Source organism: Lygodium microphyllum, chromosome 12 (assembly GCF_053477565.2).
Source record: "Lygodium microphyllum isolate KBCC chromosome 12, Lygodium_microphyllum_v1.1.10, whole genome shotgun sequence".
In the NCBI taxonomy this organism is placed as follows: Eukaryota; Viridiplantae; Streptophyta; class Polypodiopsida; order Schizaeales; family Lygodiaceae; genus Lygodium; species Lygodium microphyllum.
The window spans coordinates 9960078-9980599 of NC_141146.1; the positions used below are offsets into that span (position 1 = coordinate 9960078).

A 20522-nucleotide genomic window follows, 5' to 3' on the forward strand; every position below is an offset into this window, starting at 1 on the left:
AATTTCACATACATAAATGCATGCATGCATGCATGCATGCACACACACATGCACGCATGTGAAACCTGAAAGGTTAACACATACTGAAAGACACAATAGCCCATTTTAGTTGTTTTCATTTTCATTGTTCCTCTCGATGTAGAGAATTCTTCCACACTTCAACACTAATGGGACATTGATGGATCTCTTATCCCATCAAGAGCTCATCACACTCAATGGTTTCTGACCTCTCATGCCCTTTGCCTTTCCTAGGCTACCAAGTTATGCACTCTGTTTCCCTACGCAAGCTACCAACGAGCTATAACCTCACAATAGAGTTTTTTAAAAATGCTACGACACCGATGCTTTCATGCTGTCATCACTGACCTAAGGATTTTGGCATGGCTAAAAAAGTTAAAACTCCCATGAAAGCTTTGAGGATGCTGTAATGACTGAAATACTATGTTGTCGTGACTGGATACCTGTCTCGAAACTCTGTCACACTAAACATGGCTGGTTGAATGGGACTGAGTGCAAATAATGGTGTGATCAGTATTGTGTAGAAACCTATTTCCTAAAATTTGAAACATGCAAAACGTTTTCTATGCAAGCATTTCACACTTACAAAATCCATTTCATCTCAAGAAAGCAAAAAGAAACCTAGCTTTCCAAAGGCGAAAGATTTGAGCCAGTGATACATTGCCTGGCAGCAATACATTGGTTGCGAAGCAGATTGCATTGACCATTGTGTGGCAGGAATATTTAAATAATATATTGAGAAGGTTATATTGTCTGTCAGTTTTGCTCAGTTCTACAGTCTTTTGAGTGATGTGGCAGAAATACTGATTGCATGAAATTGCAGCAGATACTGATTTCAACTGTCTGTATTGAAATACTAGTTGCAGAAATACTTTCAATACTGGTTGATACTCTGTTATGCACATTTTGTATTGAAAGGCAGTGTTGACACTCAGAAAGGCACTGGGAAAACGGGAAGCAATACCCTAGAAAGAAAGAAAGAAAGAAAGATATATTAATGTCTACATAAGGCCAATGTGACCTATGAGACAAAATCCAGAATACATCCATGTCTAATGTCATCTCATCAGTACGGTAAAGATAACATTACAAATAAGTGGGTGGCCTATGAAACAATACTGAAAATAACTATACAATGGGACTATACTAGGGTTGAACCATGTGTAGTGTTGCTCCATCGATAGAAAAGAAAAGGGAAGGAAAGGAGAACCAGATCTGATAGAACCATGTACAAAAGTGTGGTGGAGACTATGGGCTGTAGCTGATCTCAAGATCTGCACATGATCTCAGCTATGATGCGGTCCCTAGCTGCTTCAGTGATATGCCTGGTGGTGAGTCTTTGGTGTCTCATGATAATGGCTATAATCCGATTGTGGTGTGGTCTCCTCGGACATGGTCCTGGTACACGGGGTCATCATGCTCGACGAAGGGAAATGGCTCTATCCAATGTGACTCCATGGTGTAGCTTGTAAGGTGTCTAGCGGGGTGGCTCTATCTCTGCTAGGCTGGTAGTGTCAGTAGGGTCGGCTCTGTAGAAGAAGTCTGTCACTACTCTCTGTGTGTGACCCTCTAGGTGAGCTGGTCTCCTGTCTTGCAGTAGTGCAATTCGGCGCCTCTCGAGCTCTAGGAGGAAAAGACCTAGGCATCTCTGGTCCTCGTACTCCATGACGCGACGAAGGGGTCCAAATCCATCACGGAAGAGGCAGTGGTACTGTCCTCGTATGTCGTAGTATACTGTCCATCTACAAATGTAGTGCTCTTCCGTCTCAAGCTCTCCTGGCAAGTCCTATCCTCTGCTACGGTATTTGTCCATCTACCTGTCTCCATCTGAAGCCTATGTGAGGAGGTGCGAATCTGTCCGATAGCAATCCATACACTATGGGACAGATGGGTGTCCATATACACTGGTCAAACAGTGAAACCATCATCAGAGAGACAAGAAATGACTCCTGTAGAACTCCATCCTCGATCCTAGACGATGTGGTGGATGGATCCATGTCCTTGCTGTTTCAATCCTCAAGATATCACCTCTGATCACCTGGTTCAACTCTGATCGGCTGAGAGAAAGTGTAGGGTAGTCAAGGCTATCATCCAAATGTGGAAGACGCTCAATATCCAAACCGTGTAGGCTCATTCAAATAGCCATCTATGAAAACCAATAGTTCTTCTCGCCTCCTGCTGCTAGTTGTCTAGATGAGGTTAGTGTCAATCTAGAGTATCTATGGCGTCGAAGTTCCCATAGCCTATGCCAAAAGATCACTGCTAAGAGTGCCTCCGTAACTATAGGTGTTGCCTCTAGCTCTGCTCTGACAATGGGATGTGGGCTAGAGGGCTTACTCGTAATCATGCATGCTATCATCATGATCAACGCCCTTTCCATGCTATCCCAACCATCATAATAATCCCTCTCTACTCCAATCTGATCAGTAAGTAGGCTAAGACACATGTGGTATAAGCTGCAACCCCATACCTCTGCTCCATATAGTAATGTAGGTGTGACTAGGGTGTCAAACAACTAGAGTTTGGTGCGGGGCTCCTGGAACTGTATGTGAGCACATTGACTCTCGAGTGCCCCTAGTGCTGTGTATCCATGTGCCACGCGTGCCTCTGATACCCCTCTCAACAAAAAAAGTGGGCCGGAGAAGGTGACTCCCAAATAGACATATTCCCTCACATGCTCTAGTATGTCTCCCCCAAATGTGAACTGGTGCATAGATCTAGTCACCCATCCTGCTGACGTATTGAAAACCATGGTTTTGGTCTTCCCAAGGTTCACTGTGAGGTCTTTATCTCTACAAAAGATGTGCAAAGCATCTAGATGGCACTGCAATCCCTCCGGTGAATCTGAAACGAGAACCATATCATCTGCATATAGTAATATTGGTATCAGCACCCCTGCAAGGCTGGCTCCAACTCCTCCTCCTCGGTCTATGTAATCAGACACTTCATCTATGTATAGACCAAACCATGGAGCAGTTGGAAAATAGTTCCCTGCCAACACGCTGCTGCCCGCCATCGCACCTCCTCGTCCCCCCTTCCTATCACACCATCGCCCTTTACCCTCCTAGCTACCATCGTGTACCCCCCCCCCCCCCAAATCCCCTACCTACCTGCCATCACGCCCCCTCCCCTAGCGCTTCTGCCTACCTTCGCGTCTACTCTCCCCCCCGCCCGACACACCATCACCACCCCCCCTCCTGGCCGCCATAGCCTCCCCCGTGTCCCCCCCCCCCCCCCCGCTTGCCATCGCGCCCCCATCCTCCAGCTTACCCGCCATCGCACTCCATCCCACCCTCTCTTGACGCGCTGTTCCAAAAACCCCCCCCCCCACCCACTTCCCACTTGATATCTCTCTTCACACCTCCCCCCCCCCCCACGTTGTCCCCGCCTCCCTCGCCTGGCAGCCCCGCCCGACAGGCCACCCGCTTGTCCCCATAGGGAGCCAGCCATACGTGGACTCCAACACCCCCTCCACCGCCCGAAAAATAGCACCCCCGTGTTGCTCCCTCCATTTGTAGCAACTCCCCCCCTCCAGCACTACAACAGTGTGTTTGGTAGGTTCTTAGTAGGAAAGCGCAATGGAAACCTCTGGTCAGACGTCGCTGCATTCTGCGAGTGCCCCCAAGTCAAACACCTTGCGCGTTGTCCTCTCTGAGGAACAACTCTTGGCCGTCCATGCCACTGAGCTGGAGCCTAAAGAAACAGCAATTTTCGGTCAGGTAGTAGGTCACTCTCCAGTGAGGGCCCAGCTTCGGGACTGGCTCCACTCCACGCTGCGCATTGGCACAGCGCAGATCGTGAAGGCTGTGCTCATGGGCCCCCACCTCCCATGCCCATCCCACCGACCCGAACCCACGCCCCCCCCTTCCAAGGCCACCAGTCCCCCCCCCCCCCCCACCCGCCATGCACCTCCGACCATCCCACCATCCCTCGATCTTCTTCCCCCCCACCACCTCCCTTGTTGAGCACCCCCCCCTGATGCGCCCCCAGTTCTGGTGATCCCCCACACGACCACCCCCCCTCTCACAAGAGGCGATGAGCCCCACACACCTACAACCTCCTCGCACCAGCAGTTCTTCCCCTCCCATACAGCCACCAGCTCATCTGCCCCTACCGCCCATCACACTTTCCCAAGACAGGCACAGCTATTGCCACAGGAGTACTTCCGCAGTGGCCCATGGTCTTACCTGAGAGTTGCGGAGCACAGAGAGTTTCCTCTACCTCTAGAGGTGGGAATCTTCGTGGTTCGCAAGTCAAGGAGGAGAAAGGTCCATCTACTAGCACCACCGGATGGACCAAACTACGCCTTTTTCTTTCAGTCCTCCCACTCACGGGTTTGGACGGCAACACAGATAGAGAAGTTAAAGAGTCAGGTGGAGGACCACATCTCCCAGTGGATGGGAGATGAAGGACTAGCACTATTTGCACAGCAGTGGCCTGGCTGCATGATGGACATTAACTGGTGGGCTGGTGCTGAGGTCCTGCACTTGAGCATCATTTTTCAAGCCCCTCCACAGTGGAAAACTCCACGAGATGTGATCGAGTGGCCCCTGACATAGGCGCCCGTTTTTACCAATGCACAAAGTCACGACTCTCAGCATGGTTATTTGACGCATTGATAGTACCACGTGGAGCATCTATCACCCCTATGGTTTGGCTGAGGGCCACCATGGGGGATTGGAGTTCTCCATCCAGACCTGCGGCAAAGCGCACTTGCATACCTCGTAGTTTCTCCTCCTCATCAACAACTTCAACACCGAATAGATGCCTATTCAATCAGTCACAAGTTTCCTTATGAGCTTACACCTTGAATCATGGAATGTGAACAGTCTCCCCTACAGTGGGGCACGTGGTTCCAGGAAGTTGATAGTTCGGCAAGAGCTGCAGCCTACCCTTGCCGGACGAATCGACATCCTACTTCTACAGGAGCACAAGCTCATGCCCACCCAGGCCCAACGGGTAGGAAAGGTACTCCCGGGCAGCTCCCGCACTTACTGGAAGCACGCCATAGGTGCCCATGGCAGGAGTGGAGGCGTATGCACATCTATCCGTCCGAGTCACACTGCCTGTGTACGAGACCATGGGACGATAGTGGCAGGGAGGGTTTTATGGATCATATTGGACATTGGGGGCTCGTGCCTAGGAGTCCTCAATCTCTATGCTCCTACGGAGGTTAGGGCGCAGCAGGTTCTAGGTGGAGATTGCGGAGGGACTCCCAAAGCTAGACTCCTGGATCGTTGGAGGAGACTACAACCACCTGGAGGCGTTGGAGGACCATTAGGGCAGAGGTAGAAACTACCAGGGCATGGCCGGGGAGGAGCAGGAGGCATGGGAGGTATTTCTACTGGCAGTAGAAGCACGCGATGCCTGGAGAGATCCTGCCTTCCACAGGAGCGAGAGGTCGTTGGACTTCTCCTGGGGATACAGGCGGTTAGGTGGAGTCCTGCTGGAGCGGTTGGACACATTTTATGTGGGAGAGTGGAGAGGCTCTCATGGAGGCCAGATAGGGCAGTTGGCGGGCACCGCGTTGTCCGATCACTGCCCGGTTCTCCTGACACTAGACCCCCCAACATCTGCCCTAGACACACAATCATGTCGGATCCCTGACTCGATCTATAGGAGGGCGGAGGCGACGAGATAGATAGAGAAACTTTGGACTAGGAAATGAGGCAAGAAGGATCGGATCGTAGAGTAGGTTGCAGAGGTCCTAGCTGAATAGAGTAGAATCTGCCAAGAGACAACCATACAGGCCAGGCAGCAAAGCTGGGAAAAGGAGAGTCAGCGGGACCTTGCAGCCACACAAAGATTACTACAAAAGACACCTGAGGATCCCACCCTCCACGCACAATAGGTGCGAGCGTGAGCAGCCCTTGCAGGCCTAGAGGACAGGAGCTCAAAGTTTTCCTTCAACACCTTAGCAACTTTCTAGGCGTGGAAGAGGGATACGATGTGCAGGGAGTTCTTCGAGGTGCACCAGCCTCGCACCTCAAGAGAACAGATACACAGCCTCTGAGATCAATATGGGAGAACTCGTTCTAGCCCAGACAAGGTGATGGAGATTGCCACTTACTAGTACGGTCGCCTGTTCCAGCAGGAGACAATCTCAGCTAGAGGACAGCGATGTAGGCAATTGGTTTGGGATTACATCCCGTTCCTCGTCACAGAGGAGATGGGACGCTCCCTCCTAGCCCCCTTCACACAGAAGGAACTAGAAGAGGCTTTCCATACACAAGACGGGCAAAAATGCCCGGATGGCCTCTCCAAGGCCTTCTTTACTACCTACTGGGAAGTGGTGAAGGACCCTCTCCTGATGGCCTTCCAGGAGATATTCACTTCAGGACAAATGCCAGGGAACCTTTCGACAAGCCTCATCAGTCTTCTCCCCAAAGGGGGAGATCGATTGGAGCTTTTCCAGTGGAGACCCATCACCTTATTGTCAATGGCGTATAAGGCATTGGCAAAGTTGATTGGTAGGCAACTACGCCCCATACTGCCAGACATCATCCATGACACACAGACAGGCTTTGTCCAGGATAGGAGCATCCTGGACAATGTATTTATATTCTTTGAGGCAACAGAGTGGACTCAGCACAATGGGTAGAGACTAGCCATATTTCTCTTGGATTTCAAGAAAGCTTATGATAGAGTGGACTGGGATTTCCTAGAGGGCACCATGGCAAGGTTGGGTTTTCCATAGGCTTGGATTCACAGGGTCTCTGCACTTTACAGATTGGCCACCAGCAGGGTTCTCATAGGTGGTAGGCGTGGGGAGGATTTTCGACTGGAGAGATCGATCAAGCAAGGCTATGGTGGGTGGAAGATAAAAACAAGACTCATGATGACATAGATAGTGAAGAGAGTGACTGTTACACAAATAAATTAGGTTCCAAGATGGAACCTCGGACTCATAAACACAATCTTGTGTAAGACACTGATAATGACACTAACTGAAAGTAGAAAGTATCATGATATATTGTATTCAACTTCATGAAAGTGATAGTCAAGTACAATGCTTTATAGTAGCTGGATAGTAGTATTCTCCCTCATTGTGCTTATGGGATTCAAGACTAGTTACATGTCTCTTTCCTTACAACTCCATACAAAGAGGCATACAAATGGGTGTGATTGCCATACTCTCAACACCCCTCCTCAATTACAACCGTGAAAAGGCACTAAGTGTATGCCATAAACAAAGTAATCATCCAGAGGTTGTCGCAGAAAGGGTAAGTGTGGGTATCAAAAACATGGCTAACATCCAAGGACTATTACAAGGCCTCACTAAGTGTGTAGAGGTTGTTATGCATAGGTTACATTAAGAGTTTTTCATGGCTTATGAAAGGAGCATTAGAGGCGAGTAAATACAAAAGAAAGGTTTAGCAAAATTTTGGGTCAAGCACCAGCAAGCCCTTATGCTTTTCTTCATCTTTAGATATGTCATTATGAGCATAACAAATCTTCTTGTCCTTCTTCAAATTGATGTAGTCAACTTTGCTCTTTTGGTCTTCATGGTTGATCTTCCTCTTCTTCTTCTTCTTCTCCGCTACTTTGCTTGCTTTGATCTTTTGGTCCTCTTCTTCATGGTCTCCCTCAAGCAAAGGTACCATCATCTTTAAGGCAACAAAAATGTCTTCAAAACCTTCAAGATTCATTGATAGCTCTTTGATGTAGGCAGCTCCATGTCTTCCTGTGTACATGATTAAGGAGAGTTATGTTGCTTTCCATACATGTAAAGATCTTCATATTTTCAGCTTGAAATTCTGAGATTTTTTAGCAAGTGAGTTGACAAAAAAGATTTTGCCAAGGAACACAACAGTACTTAGTGTTCAAGCAACATTGTTAGTAACAAGAGATACTATCTTGCAACTTTAACGTCGGATGTCGATGCTTAAATTTCTTCTTGCTTGTTGATTTGAGGTCATGCTTGCTGGAGACCGACGAGCAATTCTTAGTAGCAAAGACTTGAGTACACCAAGGTTGAGCAACAAAAAATGGGAAATGAAGTATTGTGAAGAACTTCGTGTTGATGCTTAAGATTGAGTCTTCAAATCTTCTTCTTGCTGACTTGGAGGGAAAATTTTTGCTGGAAACTTCAGTGAGTCAGCAGATCAGAGTAGTATTGTCTTCCTTGAGCTGACAGACGTGTGAAAATGCAGTGATTTGTAAGCATGAAATGAGGAAGCTATGGCTTCCCTATTAGGGTTTGTAGGCAGCTACTAGTTTTTCTTCTGGTGCAGCTCATAGGGGAAAATTTTTGGAGATATTCTATGGGGAGAGAGCTTGGATATGGAGCTTTAAAAGCCCTGCAGCTGCAGAATGAAGCACAGCGTGCAGGAGGAGAATCAACGTTATGAACAGTGACAGCAGGCATAGACAGGACAGCAACGACGAATTTCGGTAATGTCAAGCTGCAGATAGGCTAATGTCTCACTATGATGTGCCAAGGAGAAGCGCCCTGAGTAGGGGGGGAAATGTCTAGAAGAGATCTTGCCAAGATTTGGCTTGTAGAGAAAGATATGAGAGCTCAAAGTGCTGCAAGTCCAGGCTAGCTATGGCTGCCAAACAGTGAGTGTGAGATTCAAGTGAGAAAATGAATTCATGCATTCAAACTGAGCTAAACTGCGGTTGAGTAAAGCTAAGAGGAGTGAGAGGAGAGCTGAGCCATGCTTGACTGAGCTCTGATACCATGTTTAAAACACAAATCTAGAGCATGGTAGCTATGGCAGGTGGAAGATGAAGACAAGACTCATGATGACATACACAATGAAGAGACTAATTGTTACACAAGTGAATTAGGTTCCAAGAAAAAATCTTGGACTCATAAACACAATCTTGTGTAAGACACTAACAATGACACTAACTGAAAGTAGAAAGTATCATGATATATTGTATTCAACTTCATGAAAGTGATAGTCAAGTACAATGCTTTATAGTAGCTGGATAGTAGCATTCTCCCTCATTGTGCTTATGGGATTCAAGGCTGGTTACATGTCTCTTGCATTACAGCTCCTACAAATGGGTGTGATTGCCAAACTCTCAACAATGGCCACATCTCTACTCATGAAAAAAAGGTATACATCCCAATATTGTGCCTCCTTGTATGCCCATTGTCTAGGACGAGTCAAGATTTGCATCTGCCTATTGGCCCCTCTCTCTCTCTCCATGTTAGACCGACCCATGCGGGACATCTAGGATGAACACTCCAGGAGCAGTTCCACACCGCACTAGGAGTACCTCTAGATTGTATCTAGTCTAGATATCATTTTGTACCTACTCAATTTAGTTCAACATAGCATAAACGTTAGCTTCACTGGGACTTTTGAAATCTCCCAGACATTTTGTATGCAACATTTTGGTCTCATAGGCCAACTTGGCCTGTTGTAGACGTTAATATAACTTTCTTTCTTCTTTCTTTCTTCTCTCTCTCTCTCTCTCTATGTGCGATACACCCTAGCTCTCTCTAGATTCAAAGGTATCTGTATAGCTCTCTACAGTCATCATCATATCACCTATTTTGAGGCATAGTGCCAGGTTAGATGGGTCTACTACATAGTAACATGGAACGCGTTTTGGGGGCAGGAATGGGAACAGGAACATGGATAGGAATTGCCATCCCCTATTACCATGAGAGGGGGCTCTAACATGGGGATGAGACTGAGATGTTATGGGGATAGGCTCGGATTGATACGGGAAGCTAGAAAATGGCCATCCCTTGTTACTATGGTCTGCTAGTGTGTGTGAGTGTGGGAAGCTCTAGACAACAGCCAAGTGGATGATGGAGGTGACCTGGGAGGTGAGTGCCTCTAGGAGGGCAGTATGCTCAAATTGTGTGAGCTTATCATATATGTGATGGTTGTATATGTCAGCTAGCTCATGCCTGAAATAGAAAGTGGTGGATTAAGTATGGGCAATAGCTCGCATCTATGGGTGTGGGGAGGAGGAGGTGGTGAGGGCAAAATAGGTATGAACTGATCCAATCAAGCGGGGGGGGGAGAGAGAGAGAGTGTGTGTGTGTGTGAGATTTGAAATAACAAACAAACAATTGTAAAGTATGCAGCTCATGTCACATTATTTCATCATAGTACCTTGAAGTGAGAATGACTTGAGTGAGGAAGAAGAGACTCAAGTAACCTTTCTGATATTTGGCATGGAAGCCTTTCACACCGTTTCACCATCAACGAGATCAACTCAGAAACTACCTTTTTTATCTCAGGGAAAGGATCTGTCAAAGAAACACATAGTACCTGTTCTATCCCAAGTATCTTTGAGTCAATAACCTTCTAAACTTTAAATCCCTTGTAAGTAATCATCGAATAGAATTAAATATTAGATATTTGAACAATGAAACTAACGAACCCAACTTAGAGTTTTGCAATGCCCAGATCTTTATATTCACTATAGTTTATACTAATGTTAAAGTTCCAAAGGTCATTTCCTAGATTTTTCTACCAAAAAACACTTATTATGTAACATTTATGTTAATGCCTATAAGATCCTCAAACCAATTAGTTGTTCTACTACAGGCTATCAACTTTTTGACCAAACCCTAGTGCACCATTTGTAATTGTCCCTAGACTCAATTGCATTTTCCATACTTAAATCCAAATTGTGCAATGCCATCCAAAAGGCCTAGCATAATAACCCTAAGGGCATCCATAGTAGAATCCAAAATTCTTTCCAGAAAGGTAAGCTAAATATCTCTTGGTCAATAAAATTGATATTTTTATTTTCTTACAAAAGAGATCCTTCAATTGGCTCGAATTCCCTATCTAAAAAAAGAGATCCTTCAATTGGCTCGAATTCCCTATCTAAAAAAAGTTTACTTGAAGCGTATAAAAACAAACAAGGGAACCTGTTTTCCCCACCCGACTACTACAATTAGAATAAGGGAGAAAGGAAGGAGAGTGAAGAGATGGTGTGTATGGTGAGTGGCTGAAGAGCTAGACAATGGACCTATAGGGTCAATAAATTTCCTTTGGAAGATGGGATCATGGCTCCAAGACATGAAAGAAAGCCTTTGTGTGCTTGCTCGTGCTCTTCATAACACCCTACGACTCTACCAATATCCTCTCAATTAAAGAATTCAAACCATGTATTTGAAATTTTTCAATGTCACAGATAATAATTTAGATGTTCTGTAGGTCTCAAGATTGACTCCTTAGCCAAATAAAGGAATAGTGAGCACATGTGGTCTGATACATCCACACATGTGGCCTCAATTATAATAATTACAATCACTCATTGCACACGGAGTGACATGGTAATGCTGACACCTGAGCATTGACCAATCCCATCAGTACTTTCAAGTCACTAGGATAACAACTAGCCCACCCCAACAACACATGTAAACACTAGCTTCCTAGCTCCCTTATAGCTCTCACTAGCATGTGGAGTATGTGCTTTACATGTACTAGGGCTGATCCTTTCACAAATGACTTCCTTGCTCCTATTGTTTTGTAATTGAGCACATTATTGTACAATGGAAGTATTGTACTCCATATAGAAACTTTTTCTACAAACATGATAATGCTCAGATTGACAAGACCCTTGGTTTCCAAAAACTACCATCTCTCTTCTTTTTTGGGGAGAAGGTAAATATTCATGTGGAAGTACAAGCTTACAAGACACCTCTCCATTGCTCCTGGCATGAAAATATGAGTATTCTCTATCCAAGCATTAGGGTCCCAATCTTCTTTGCAAAAGTTACTAAACGAGGGGTCACAAAATACGAAACCATCAGGTTTGAGCTCCTTTCTATGTCACATGGTAGAACCATGAGAAGTCTCTCATGCACAATGTCTTGTAGAACAAACATGACCAAAGCCAGTCTAGAATAAAGTTGCACCATATAAAGGCACAAAACCATGACTTTTATATCTTATGAGGCTATCATAATAACTATTTAAGGGGGGTGGATGCAAGCACTCATCGCCCCAAGAAGGACTCTTGGTGTTGAATTGCCTTGGGCTTCCAATTGGAAAGAAGTGATATAGATTGGTGTGTGCCTTGAAGTGATATAGATTGGTGTGTGCCTTGGGCTTCCAATTGGAAAGAAGTGATATAGATTGGTGTGTGCCTTGAGTGAACTAAGAGACTGAAGGGATCTAATTTTTGGTGGGGTAAGAGGTAAGGGGGGTAACCTTGTTAGATTTGCACATATCGTACATATTACAAAGTGTATTTATATGCATTTCATGGGCTCTAGTGGGCTGGGCACCACATTTAGGCCATTGGGCAGCTTCATTCGCATTGGCCAACCTGATTCTCTTGGGCCTCAGCCGCTCGACTGCTGCTTATGTATAAGCTCAGAGATCTCACTCATTGTATCACAAAGCATCACTTTGAATCTTGGAGAGAGAGAGAATCTAGAGGCATTGTGGCTGGTCATCAAAGTGCTGGTTCTTGTGCTTTCATGTATGGATTCCATTGTTCATTCATAAGTTCTCCCTAAGGTCATATCCATCATTCCTACTCACTATTCATTGTGCTCCTGTTTGTGCCATGTGCTAATTGCTTCTGCTTCCTTTCTGCACTCTCACATGGTAGTGGATGTGTAGCTTTCTAGATCGTGGTGCCTTCTGTTCTGCATTTGGCTGATTGTAGGTCTCTAATTGCTGCATTTTCACTGGTTTGGAGCTGTTATCAATGTGTTTCATCTTCCTATGCATCAGATAGTGCTGGGTGTCCTGTTTTGGAGTTGCTGACAGCATCTTCCAGCCAGCAACCTATGTGTTTGCCCTTCCATGCTGATGATTGGCTGAGCTGTTGGGTTTGAATCATGCCTACACTCACAGAGGAGTGTCGGTGATCCTCGGTAGGACACTAGGGCACTTTTTACACTCCTTACAAGAGGTTTTTTCCCCTAAATTTATTCTCTTTTATTTTATGTGCCTATGTTACACAGTTTGGGCACTTATTGTGTTTTACACCTTTCAGGTGTAAACATACTCTAGCAACCCTAAGGTTTAAGGGTTGTACTTTGTACTTACGTTACACTCTTCAAATTAATGCATTGGGAGTCGTGCATTCACTCTCACACACTCTTCACTATCAGTTGTTAACCCTCAAACGAACAAAGGTGGAAAATCCAGAAAATCTGAAGTAGAAGACAAGGCCAAGGCAAAAGCGAAACGGAAGGTGAAGGCGCACCAAGAAGAATCTGGAAACGCAAGAAGTGCAGAAAAGTCCTAAATCAAGGAGAAAGGCGCACAAGAGATGCACAAGTCAATACTCTTGTAAAAGAGCGCAAGGCGCACCAGGATTTATTTTAAAGAGTGCCGGGCTCTGACCCGTGCAAATTGTAAAGGTAGATGAGCGGTAGGGAGGAAGCTAGGAAGATAGGAGGACAATAGGAAAAAGGGCCTAGGCCACGGCCGGCCATATAAAAAAGAGGATAAGGAGATGACCGCCCAAAAGGGATTTAGGATTTTGTATATAAAGTTGAAAAGTGAATGAGAAGCTCATTCTTGTGTGTGGCCAAAAGTGGCTGTCCTCTTTTTCTTCTTCTTCTTCTTCTTGCTTGCTTAAGCTTGTGTTTGAGAGAGGGAGTGTGAGTGTGTGAGGAAGTGAGTGTGTGAGGGTGAGGGACTGGGAAGGAGAAGCTCTCCATCTTCTCCCCCCTTCTTCTCTTCTCTTCTCTTCTCTTTTCTTCTCTTGTTCGCGGCAATGGAGCTTGGAGTGTGGAGCTTGAGGATGGAGCTTGCTTGAAGCTTGCACTTGGATCGTGGAGCTACCGGAGTGCACCGAAGAGGAGGTAACTCGACCGGCATGGAGGTAAGCTCACTACACCCGTAGATATGGATGGCACGTCAGCTATGTGGAAGGTAGCCATTAGTGCTCTTGGAACGCTTGAAGCAATTAGTGCTCTTGGAACGCTTGAAGCAATAAGCACTCCATGGGTCTTGGTGGTTGAGCGAGAGCTCCCACATCAGTTGTTCTCTTAGCTGAGCTTGAGCTTCAATACTCTGTGCATTCTCCCCCTCTCACATTTGATATCAGAGCTGGCCCTCTACTCAGCTCAGCTTGTGACCACAGTAAGAGTTACGAGCTAACAGACAATAGTTGAGAAGCTCAGCTAGAGTTGGTGGCGATTTGGCTGGTTAAGGATCATTCGACCTAATGCTAGAACTTGGATTGAGTTGGAATCCCTAGGACCGAACGTTGTCGGTCTAGTGCAATTAGGATTGGGGTGAGTAAGAAGACACCCTAAACCCTACTTCGAGTCTAATCATAATTCTTTGACCAGAAAACACCATTCAATGGGTGAAATGATATCTTGGAATGGAGGCGACACTTGTGCAACAAGTTGCAACGTCGCATAGCCTTGTGGTTTGATCACAAGAAAGTTTTGCCATTCCTTGGAATGAGGTTGGCAGGTTCTTGCGCAAGTTTAACTTGCAAGGGGATGAGTAGTCATCCTGTTACATCACCCTCATTGGGAAAATTTGCCAAGTTAAGGGAAGTTAGGTATTTGCTTGGAAGCAAATGATCAATCAATAAATTAAAGCGACATGGTCGCCAGGATTTACTATTAATAAAACCTAAGGTATTGGTTAAGTTGGGTTAACAAGGTATGGCCCTAACTCAAGGACAAAAAGGGTGAACGAACAAACCCTTGAGTGCACCACGCAGCCCGCCTAGCTGTGGTCTGCTCGACTGCGCCTCCACTTGCTCTAGCTGAGTGCCACCTACACGACCAGCTCCGCCCCTCTGTCCTGTGACCCGAGCTCCACCAACGCCCGCCAAGTCCACCTAATCTGCTCGCCAACCCAACTCAACCTCTAGCCACCTGATTGGAGGTAAAAGAAAAAAAATCTCATTTTTTAGTTCAAGCTTCATTTACTAGAAAGGGCTTGTGCCTAGGCAGCATCTCTCTGCTCTTGCAAGTCAAATGTACATCATTGTACATTCTGTAATAGACTGAATTTGTGCATTTTTGGACAAGAAATTTTGGGACTTTTGCATTTTTAGTATTGCTGAGCAATATTTGCACCTTGGATAGCATATACTTCGAATAGTTTTTCACACTATGATTAAATTTTCCAATTACAACAGTGTTTGCTGTAATTTCTGCAGATTTCCTGGTTGGTCCAGCTAGAAGTATTGTTGTTTTGCTCCTTGATCAGTGACATTTACCATGGAAAATTAGAAAGGTAATGTATTTACATATGTGTCCAAGGAGGATAGGTTGGATGGCAACAGCTATTCTCTATGGTCTTTTATCATGAAGAATGTATTGATTGCAAAGAATCTTTGGTATTATATCAACGGTTAAAAAGTTTGGCCTAGGTTTGTGGCTCTTGCTACACCCCCCCTCCCCCCCCCAGGAGGACGTGGACAACAGGCAACTCAGCCCGCTCAGCCTGTTCAGCCTGCTCCAGCTCAACCACTTCCCAAGAGATTAGTAGCACAAAACGCATGGGACACATGGGATGCTCAGGCTTTGCCGCTAATTACATTGGCAGTTCAACAATCTATCATCCCCCACATTTGGTCTGCAACTTCTTCATGAGAAGCATGGCTAACCTTAGAGCAAATGCTTGTTGGAAAGAATGAGACGTGTATCTCTTCCTTAAAAAACAAGCTTGAGAATGTGAATATGAATTAGGGTGATTCTATGTAGGATCATCTAAATAAAATTCAAGACTTACGTGAGGAGCTTATGAATGTAGATGAGTATTTCTTAGATTCGCAATTGATATCTACTACTTTGATTTCATTGCCACCCTCGTATTTGGTCTTTTATACGGCCTTGAACCTCACCATGAGGATTTTCCCACAGCCACTTATTTTCCTTCAATTGGTCAGTTTGCTCTTAGAGGAGAGTGAACAAGAAGGAAAATGGTGTGGATATTATAGCCTCTAAGCAGGCTTTTATAGCAAGGTAGACGGGCAAGGGCAACCAAACTAAAAATGCTCTACAGAGCTCTAGGACTTCAAGTACTTCATAGAGCAACAAGAAATAAGGGGCCATGCAAGCCAAGAAAGTCAAGTGCCACTATTGCAAGACCAAGACACTATATCACAGAATGTAGAAAGTGAATAGTCAAGGAGAAAAAGGAGTCAATGATATCTATTTTTGATGCACCTTCCACTGCTACTGAGCCTGCATCTTTTGTTGCAGACCGGGACTATTGTTTTTACACATGCAGTTATGACTCTTCTTGGGCTAATAGAGCATTTAGCTCTACTAAGGATGCAAGCACAAGGTTCTTTAACAATGGTACTTCTAGGTATATCACGTCTCGTAGGGATTTTTTTTTCTCTGTTATTGCAACTCTTGTTGGCAAGTTTGTGTGCAATGTGCCAACAATGCATCATACCCTATTAGAGGCACTAGGGAGATTGTGTTAACACATGACTTTGGTTTTGACTAACACTTTATGACATGGGTTACATGAGTTAGATGCTTATTCAGTTGATCAATCAATCTATATAGAGTCTACTCACTCCTGCTATGTCATAGGTAGAGTTATAGCATGCTTGCATGAGGCATGTAAACTATGGTAGCTTGATGCTTATGCAATGTACACAAATGCTTAATGGTTTACCTATCTTGGAGAGACCTCCTGAGCATATATGTGAGGGATGCATTTTGGGAAAAATGCATCGTTTTTCATTTCCTCGTAATGTTACCTTTAGAGTAACTACCATATTACAAATCGTGCACTCGGATGTGTGTGGCCCATATGCAAACAAAGTCATTGGGTGGTTGTTACTATTTTGTCAATTTCATTGATGACTTTACTCATTTTAGTGGGTCTACTCTTTAGTGAAAAAGTCAGGAGTGTATGATGCATTTTTGGCTTTCGTAGCACTTGCTGAAATCAAACTTTGCAAGCACCATATACACATCACTAGGTTCCATTTTCTTTTTCCTTTTTCACATGCAGCATAACACATATGTAATTTGTAAGTAAATTTAACCCGACCATTGCACCCACAAAATTAACAGTGTACCTCATAAAATTCAAAATTAAAATCAACCGACTATTAACTTTTAAAAGAAACCTCGCCGTTACACGAGCACAGGGCATAATAACCCACCTAATTTTGTAAATTAAAATTTACCCATGATGTCCATAGTGCACATGTACATACGTTGCAAACACATTTAATTTATAAATAAAAGAAACCCCCCGCCATCACATATGCATACGCTTTACACCAAACATCATCTAATTTGTAACAACAAAGTGCATTAGTAGAGACCAAAGCTCAATGTGCCACAGACTGCCTCGCCTGAGTTCCCACAGGCCCCTCACCCACCCACCCCCCCCCCCACATCCCATCCCCCCCCTCCCTCCACTGACCTTGGCCCACAGCCCCCCCTTGCCAGGGCCACCCCCCCCCCCACATCGGCCATGCATCTCCAGCCATCCCACCATATCTCGATCCTCTTCACCCCCATCACCCCCCCTACCAAGCACCCCCCCTGATCCGCACCCAGGTCAAGTGAGTCCCCCCCAGAACCACACCTCCCCCCCCCCCCTCCCACAAGAGGTGATGAGCCACACACACCTACCTCCTCTGCACACTAGCAGTCCCCCCTCGTCCACACAGCCACCAGCTCATCTACCCCTGCCACCTGCCATACTTTCCCGAGACAGGCACAACTGCTGCCACGAGAGTTTTTCCGCAGTGGCCCATGGTCCTACCTGTGAGTTGCGGAGCGCGGAGAGTTCCCACTACCTCTAGAGGTGGGAATCTTCGTGGTTTATAAGTCAAGGAAGGGCAAGGTCCACCTACTAGCACCACCGGATGGACCAAACTACGCCTTTTTTCTTCAGTCATCTGACTCAGAGGAGTGGATGACTATACAGATTGAGGAGGAGTTGAAGAGTCAGGTGGCGGATCACATCTCCCAGTGGATGGAAGATGAAGGATTAGCACTATTCGCACAACAGTGGCCAGGTTGCATGATGGACATTAACTGGTGGGCTGGCGCCGACATTCCACATTTGAGCATTATCTTTCGAGCCCCCCCGCAGTGGAGAGCGCCGAGGGACGTGATCGAGTGGCCCCCGGCACAGGCGGCCCGCTTCTACCAATGTACAGAGTCGCATTTTTCAGCATGGCTGATAGATGCATTGATAGTACCACTTGGAGCATCTATCACCCCTATGGTCCGGCCAAGGGCCACCATGGGGGACTGGAGCTCACCATCCAGACCGGCGGCAAAACGCACCTGCATGCCTCACAGTCTCTCTTCCTCATCTGCAACATCCACACCGAACAGATGCCTATTCGGTCAGTCACAGGTTTCCCCATGAGCTTACATCTTGCATCCTGGAATGTGAACAATCTCCACTACAGTGGGGCACGTAACTCGAGGAAGATGATTGTCCGGCAGGAGTTGCAGCTTGCTCTTGCCGGACAGATACACATCTTGCTTCTGCAGGAGCGCAAGCTCACCCTCGCCCAGGCTCAACGGGTTGGAAAGGTACTTTCGAGCAGCTCGCATACGTACTGGGAGCAAGCCATAGGTGCCCACGACAAGAGCGGAGGCGTATGCACCTCTATTGGCCCGAGTCTCACCACTTGTGTACGAGACCACGGGACGATAGTGGCAGGAAGGGTTCTATGGATCAGATTGGATATTGGGAACCCGTGTATTGGAGTCCTCAATGTCTATGCCCCTACGGAGGTTAGGGCCGCAGCAGGTTCTGGATGGAGATTGCAGCTGGACTCCCAGAGGTGGACTCCTGGATTGTTGGAGGAGATTTCCCAACAACCTGGAGGCTTTGAGGGACCAGCATGGCAAAGGAAGAAACTACCAGGGCATGGCTTGGGAGGAGCAGGAGGCATGAGAGGTCTTTTTGCTTGCAGTCGGAGCACGGGATGCCTGGAAAGACCCTGCCTTCCACAGGAGGGAGAGGTCGTTGGACTTCTCCTGGGGGATACAGGCGGCTAGGTGGAGCCTTGCTGGAGCGGTTGGACAGGTTTTATGTGGGAGAGTGGGGAGATTCTCATAGAGGCCAGATTGAGCAATTGGCAGGCACCACATTATCCTGGTTCTCTTGGCACTTGATCCCCCAACATCCGCCCTAGATACACGATCCTGTCGGATCCGTGACTCGATCTATAGGAGGGTGGAGATGCAGAGACAGATAGAGCAGATTTGGACCAAAGAGTGGGTCAGAAGGGACAGGAGGAGGTTGCAGAGATCCTAGCCGAGTCAAGCAGAATTTGCCAAGAGGCAGCCCTACAGGCCAGGCAGCAGTGCTGGGAGGAGGAGAGAGCACTCCGGCAGGACCTGGCAGCTACGCAGAGATTATTGCAGGAGGCACCAGGGGACCCCACCCTCCATGCACAGGAGGTGCGCGCGCGTGCAGCCATTGCTGGCCTAGAGGACAGGAGCTCGCAGTTCTCTTTCTGCACTTCAGTAGCCTTTTGGGCGCGGAAGGGGAACACGATGTGTAGGGAGTTCTTCCAGGTGCACCAGCCCCGCACCACGGGAGAGCAGATACATAGCCTTAGGGATCAGTATGGGAGGACCCGTTCTAGCCCTGATGAGGTGATGGAGATTGCCACCGACTATTACACGCGCCTCTTCCAGCAGGAGACGGCTTCAATTAGAGGACAAAGATGCAGAGAGCAAGTATGGGATCATACCCCGTCCCTCGTCAAAGAGGAGATAGGACACGCCCTCCTAGCCCCCTTCACAGAGAAGGAACTAAAGGAGGTTTTCCATACACAGGATGGGCAAAAATGCCCGGGGGAGGATGGCCTCTCTAAGGCTTTCTTCACTATACCTACTCGAAGGTGGTGAAGGATCCCCTACTGAGGGCTTTCCAGGAAATCTTAACCTCAGGACAGATGCCAGAGAGGCTCTCAGCAGGCCTTATCAGTCTTCTCCCCAAAGGGGGAGACCGGTTGGAGCTATCCCAGTGGAGACCAATCATCTATTGTCAGTGGCCTATAAGACTCTGGCAAAGATGATTAGTAGACGATTATGCCATGTGCTTCCAGATATCATTCATGACACAGAGACAGGCTTTGTCCAAGATAGGAGCATCCTAGACAATGTATTTACATTCTTTGAGGCGACAGAGTGGGCTCAGCACAGTGGGCAGAGACTGGCAGTACTACTCTTGGACTTCGAGAAAGCCTATGACAAGGTGGACTGGGATTTCCTAGAGCGTACCATGGTGAAGTTGGGATTTCCCCACGCTTGGATTCGCGGGGTCTCCGGCTTGTACAGATCAGCCACCAGCAGGGTTCTCATAGGCGGAAGGCGAGGGGAGGAGTTCCGACTAGAGAGATCAGTCTGACATGGCTGTCCCCTGGCCCCATACCTATTCCTACTCTTCGCAAAGGCGATGTCTCACTTCCTCAGGTCACGTGTGAGTGGACTACGCGGCCTCCGACTTCCAGTGAGAGAGGAGACTGAGTTGTTAGACTCAGAGTACGCAGACGACACAAGCCTCTACATAGTGGACGATGAGGTGATGCTGGAGAGAATGAGGCTGACTCTTGATGTGTTCTGCGTTGCAGCAGGTGCGAAA

At 46.7% G+C, this 20522-nt stretch overlaps 1 protein-coding gene across 1 annotated transcript in view; it reads right to left on the reverse strand.

Moving 5' to 3' along the window:
- Positions 1 to 20522, reverse strand: part of LOC148027440 (uncharacterized) — a 176374-nt gene that overhangs the window by 75829 nt on the left and 80023 nt on the right. Inside the window, exon 6 of the mRNA XM_087689130.1 lies at positions 10101 to 10259. Coding sequence (XP_087545256.1) covers positions 10101 to 10259 — 159 coding nt within the window. The remainder of the gene's footprint in view (positions 1 to 10100; positions 10260 to 20522) is intronic.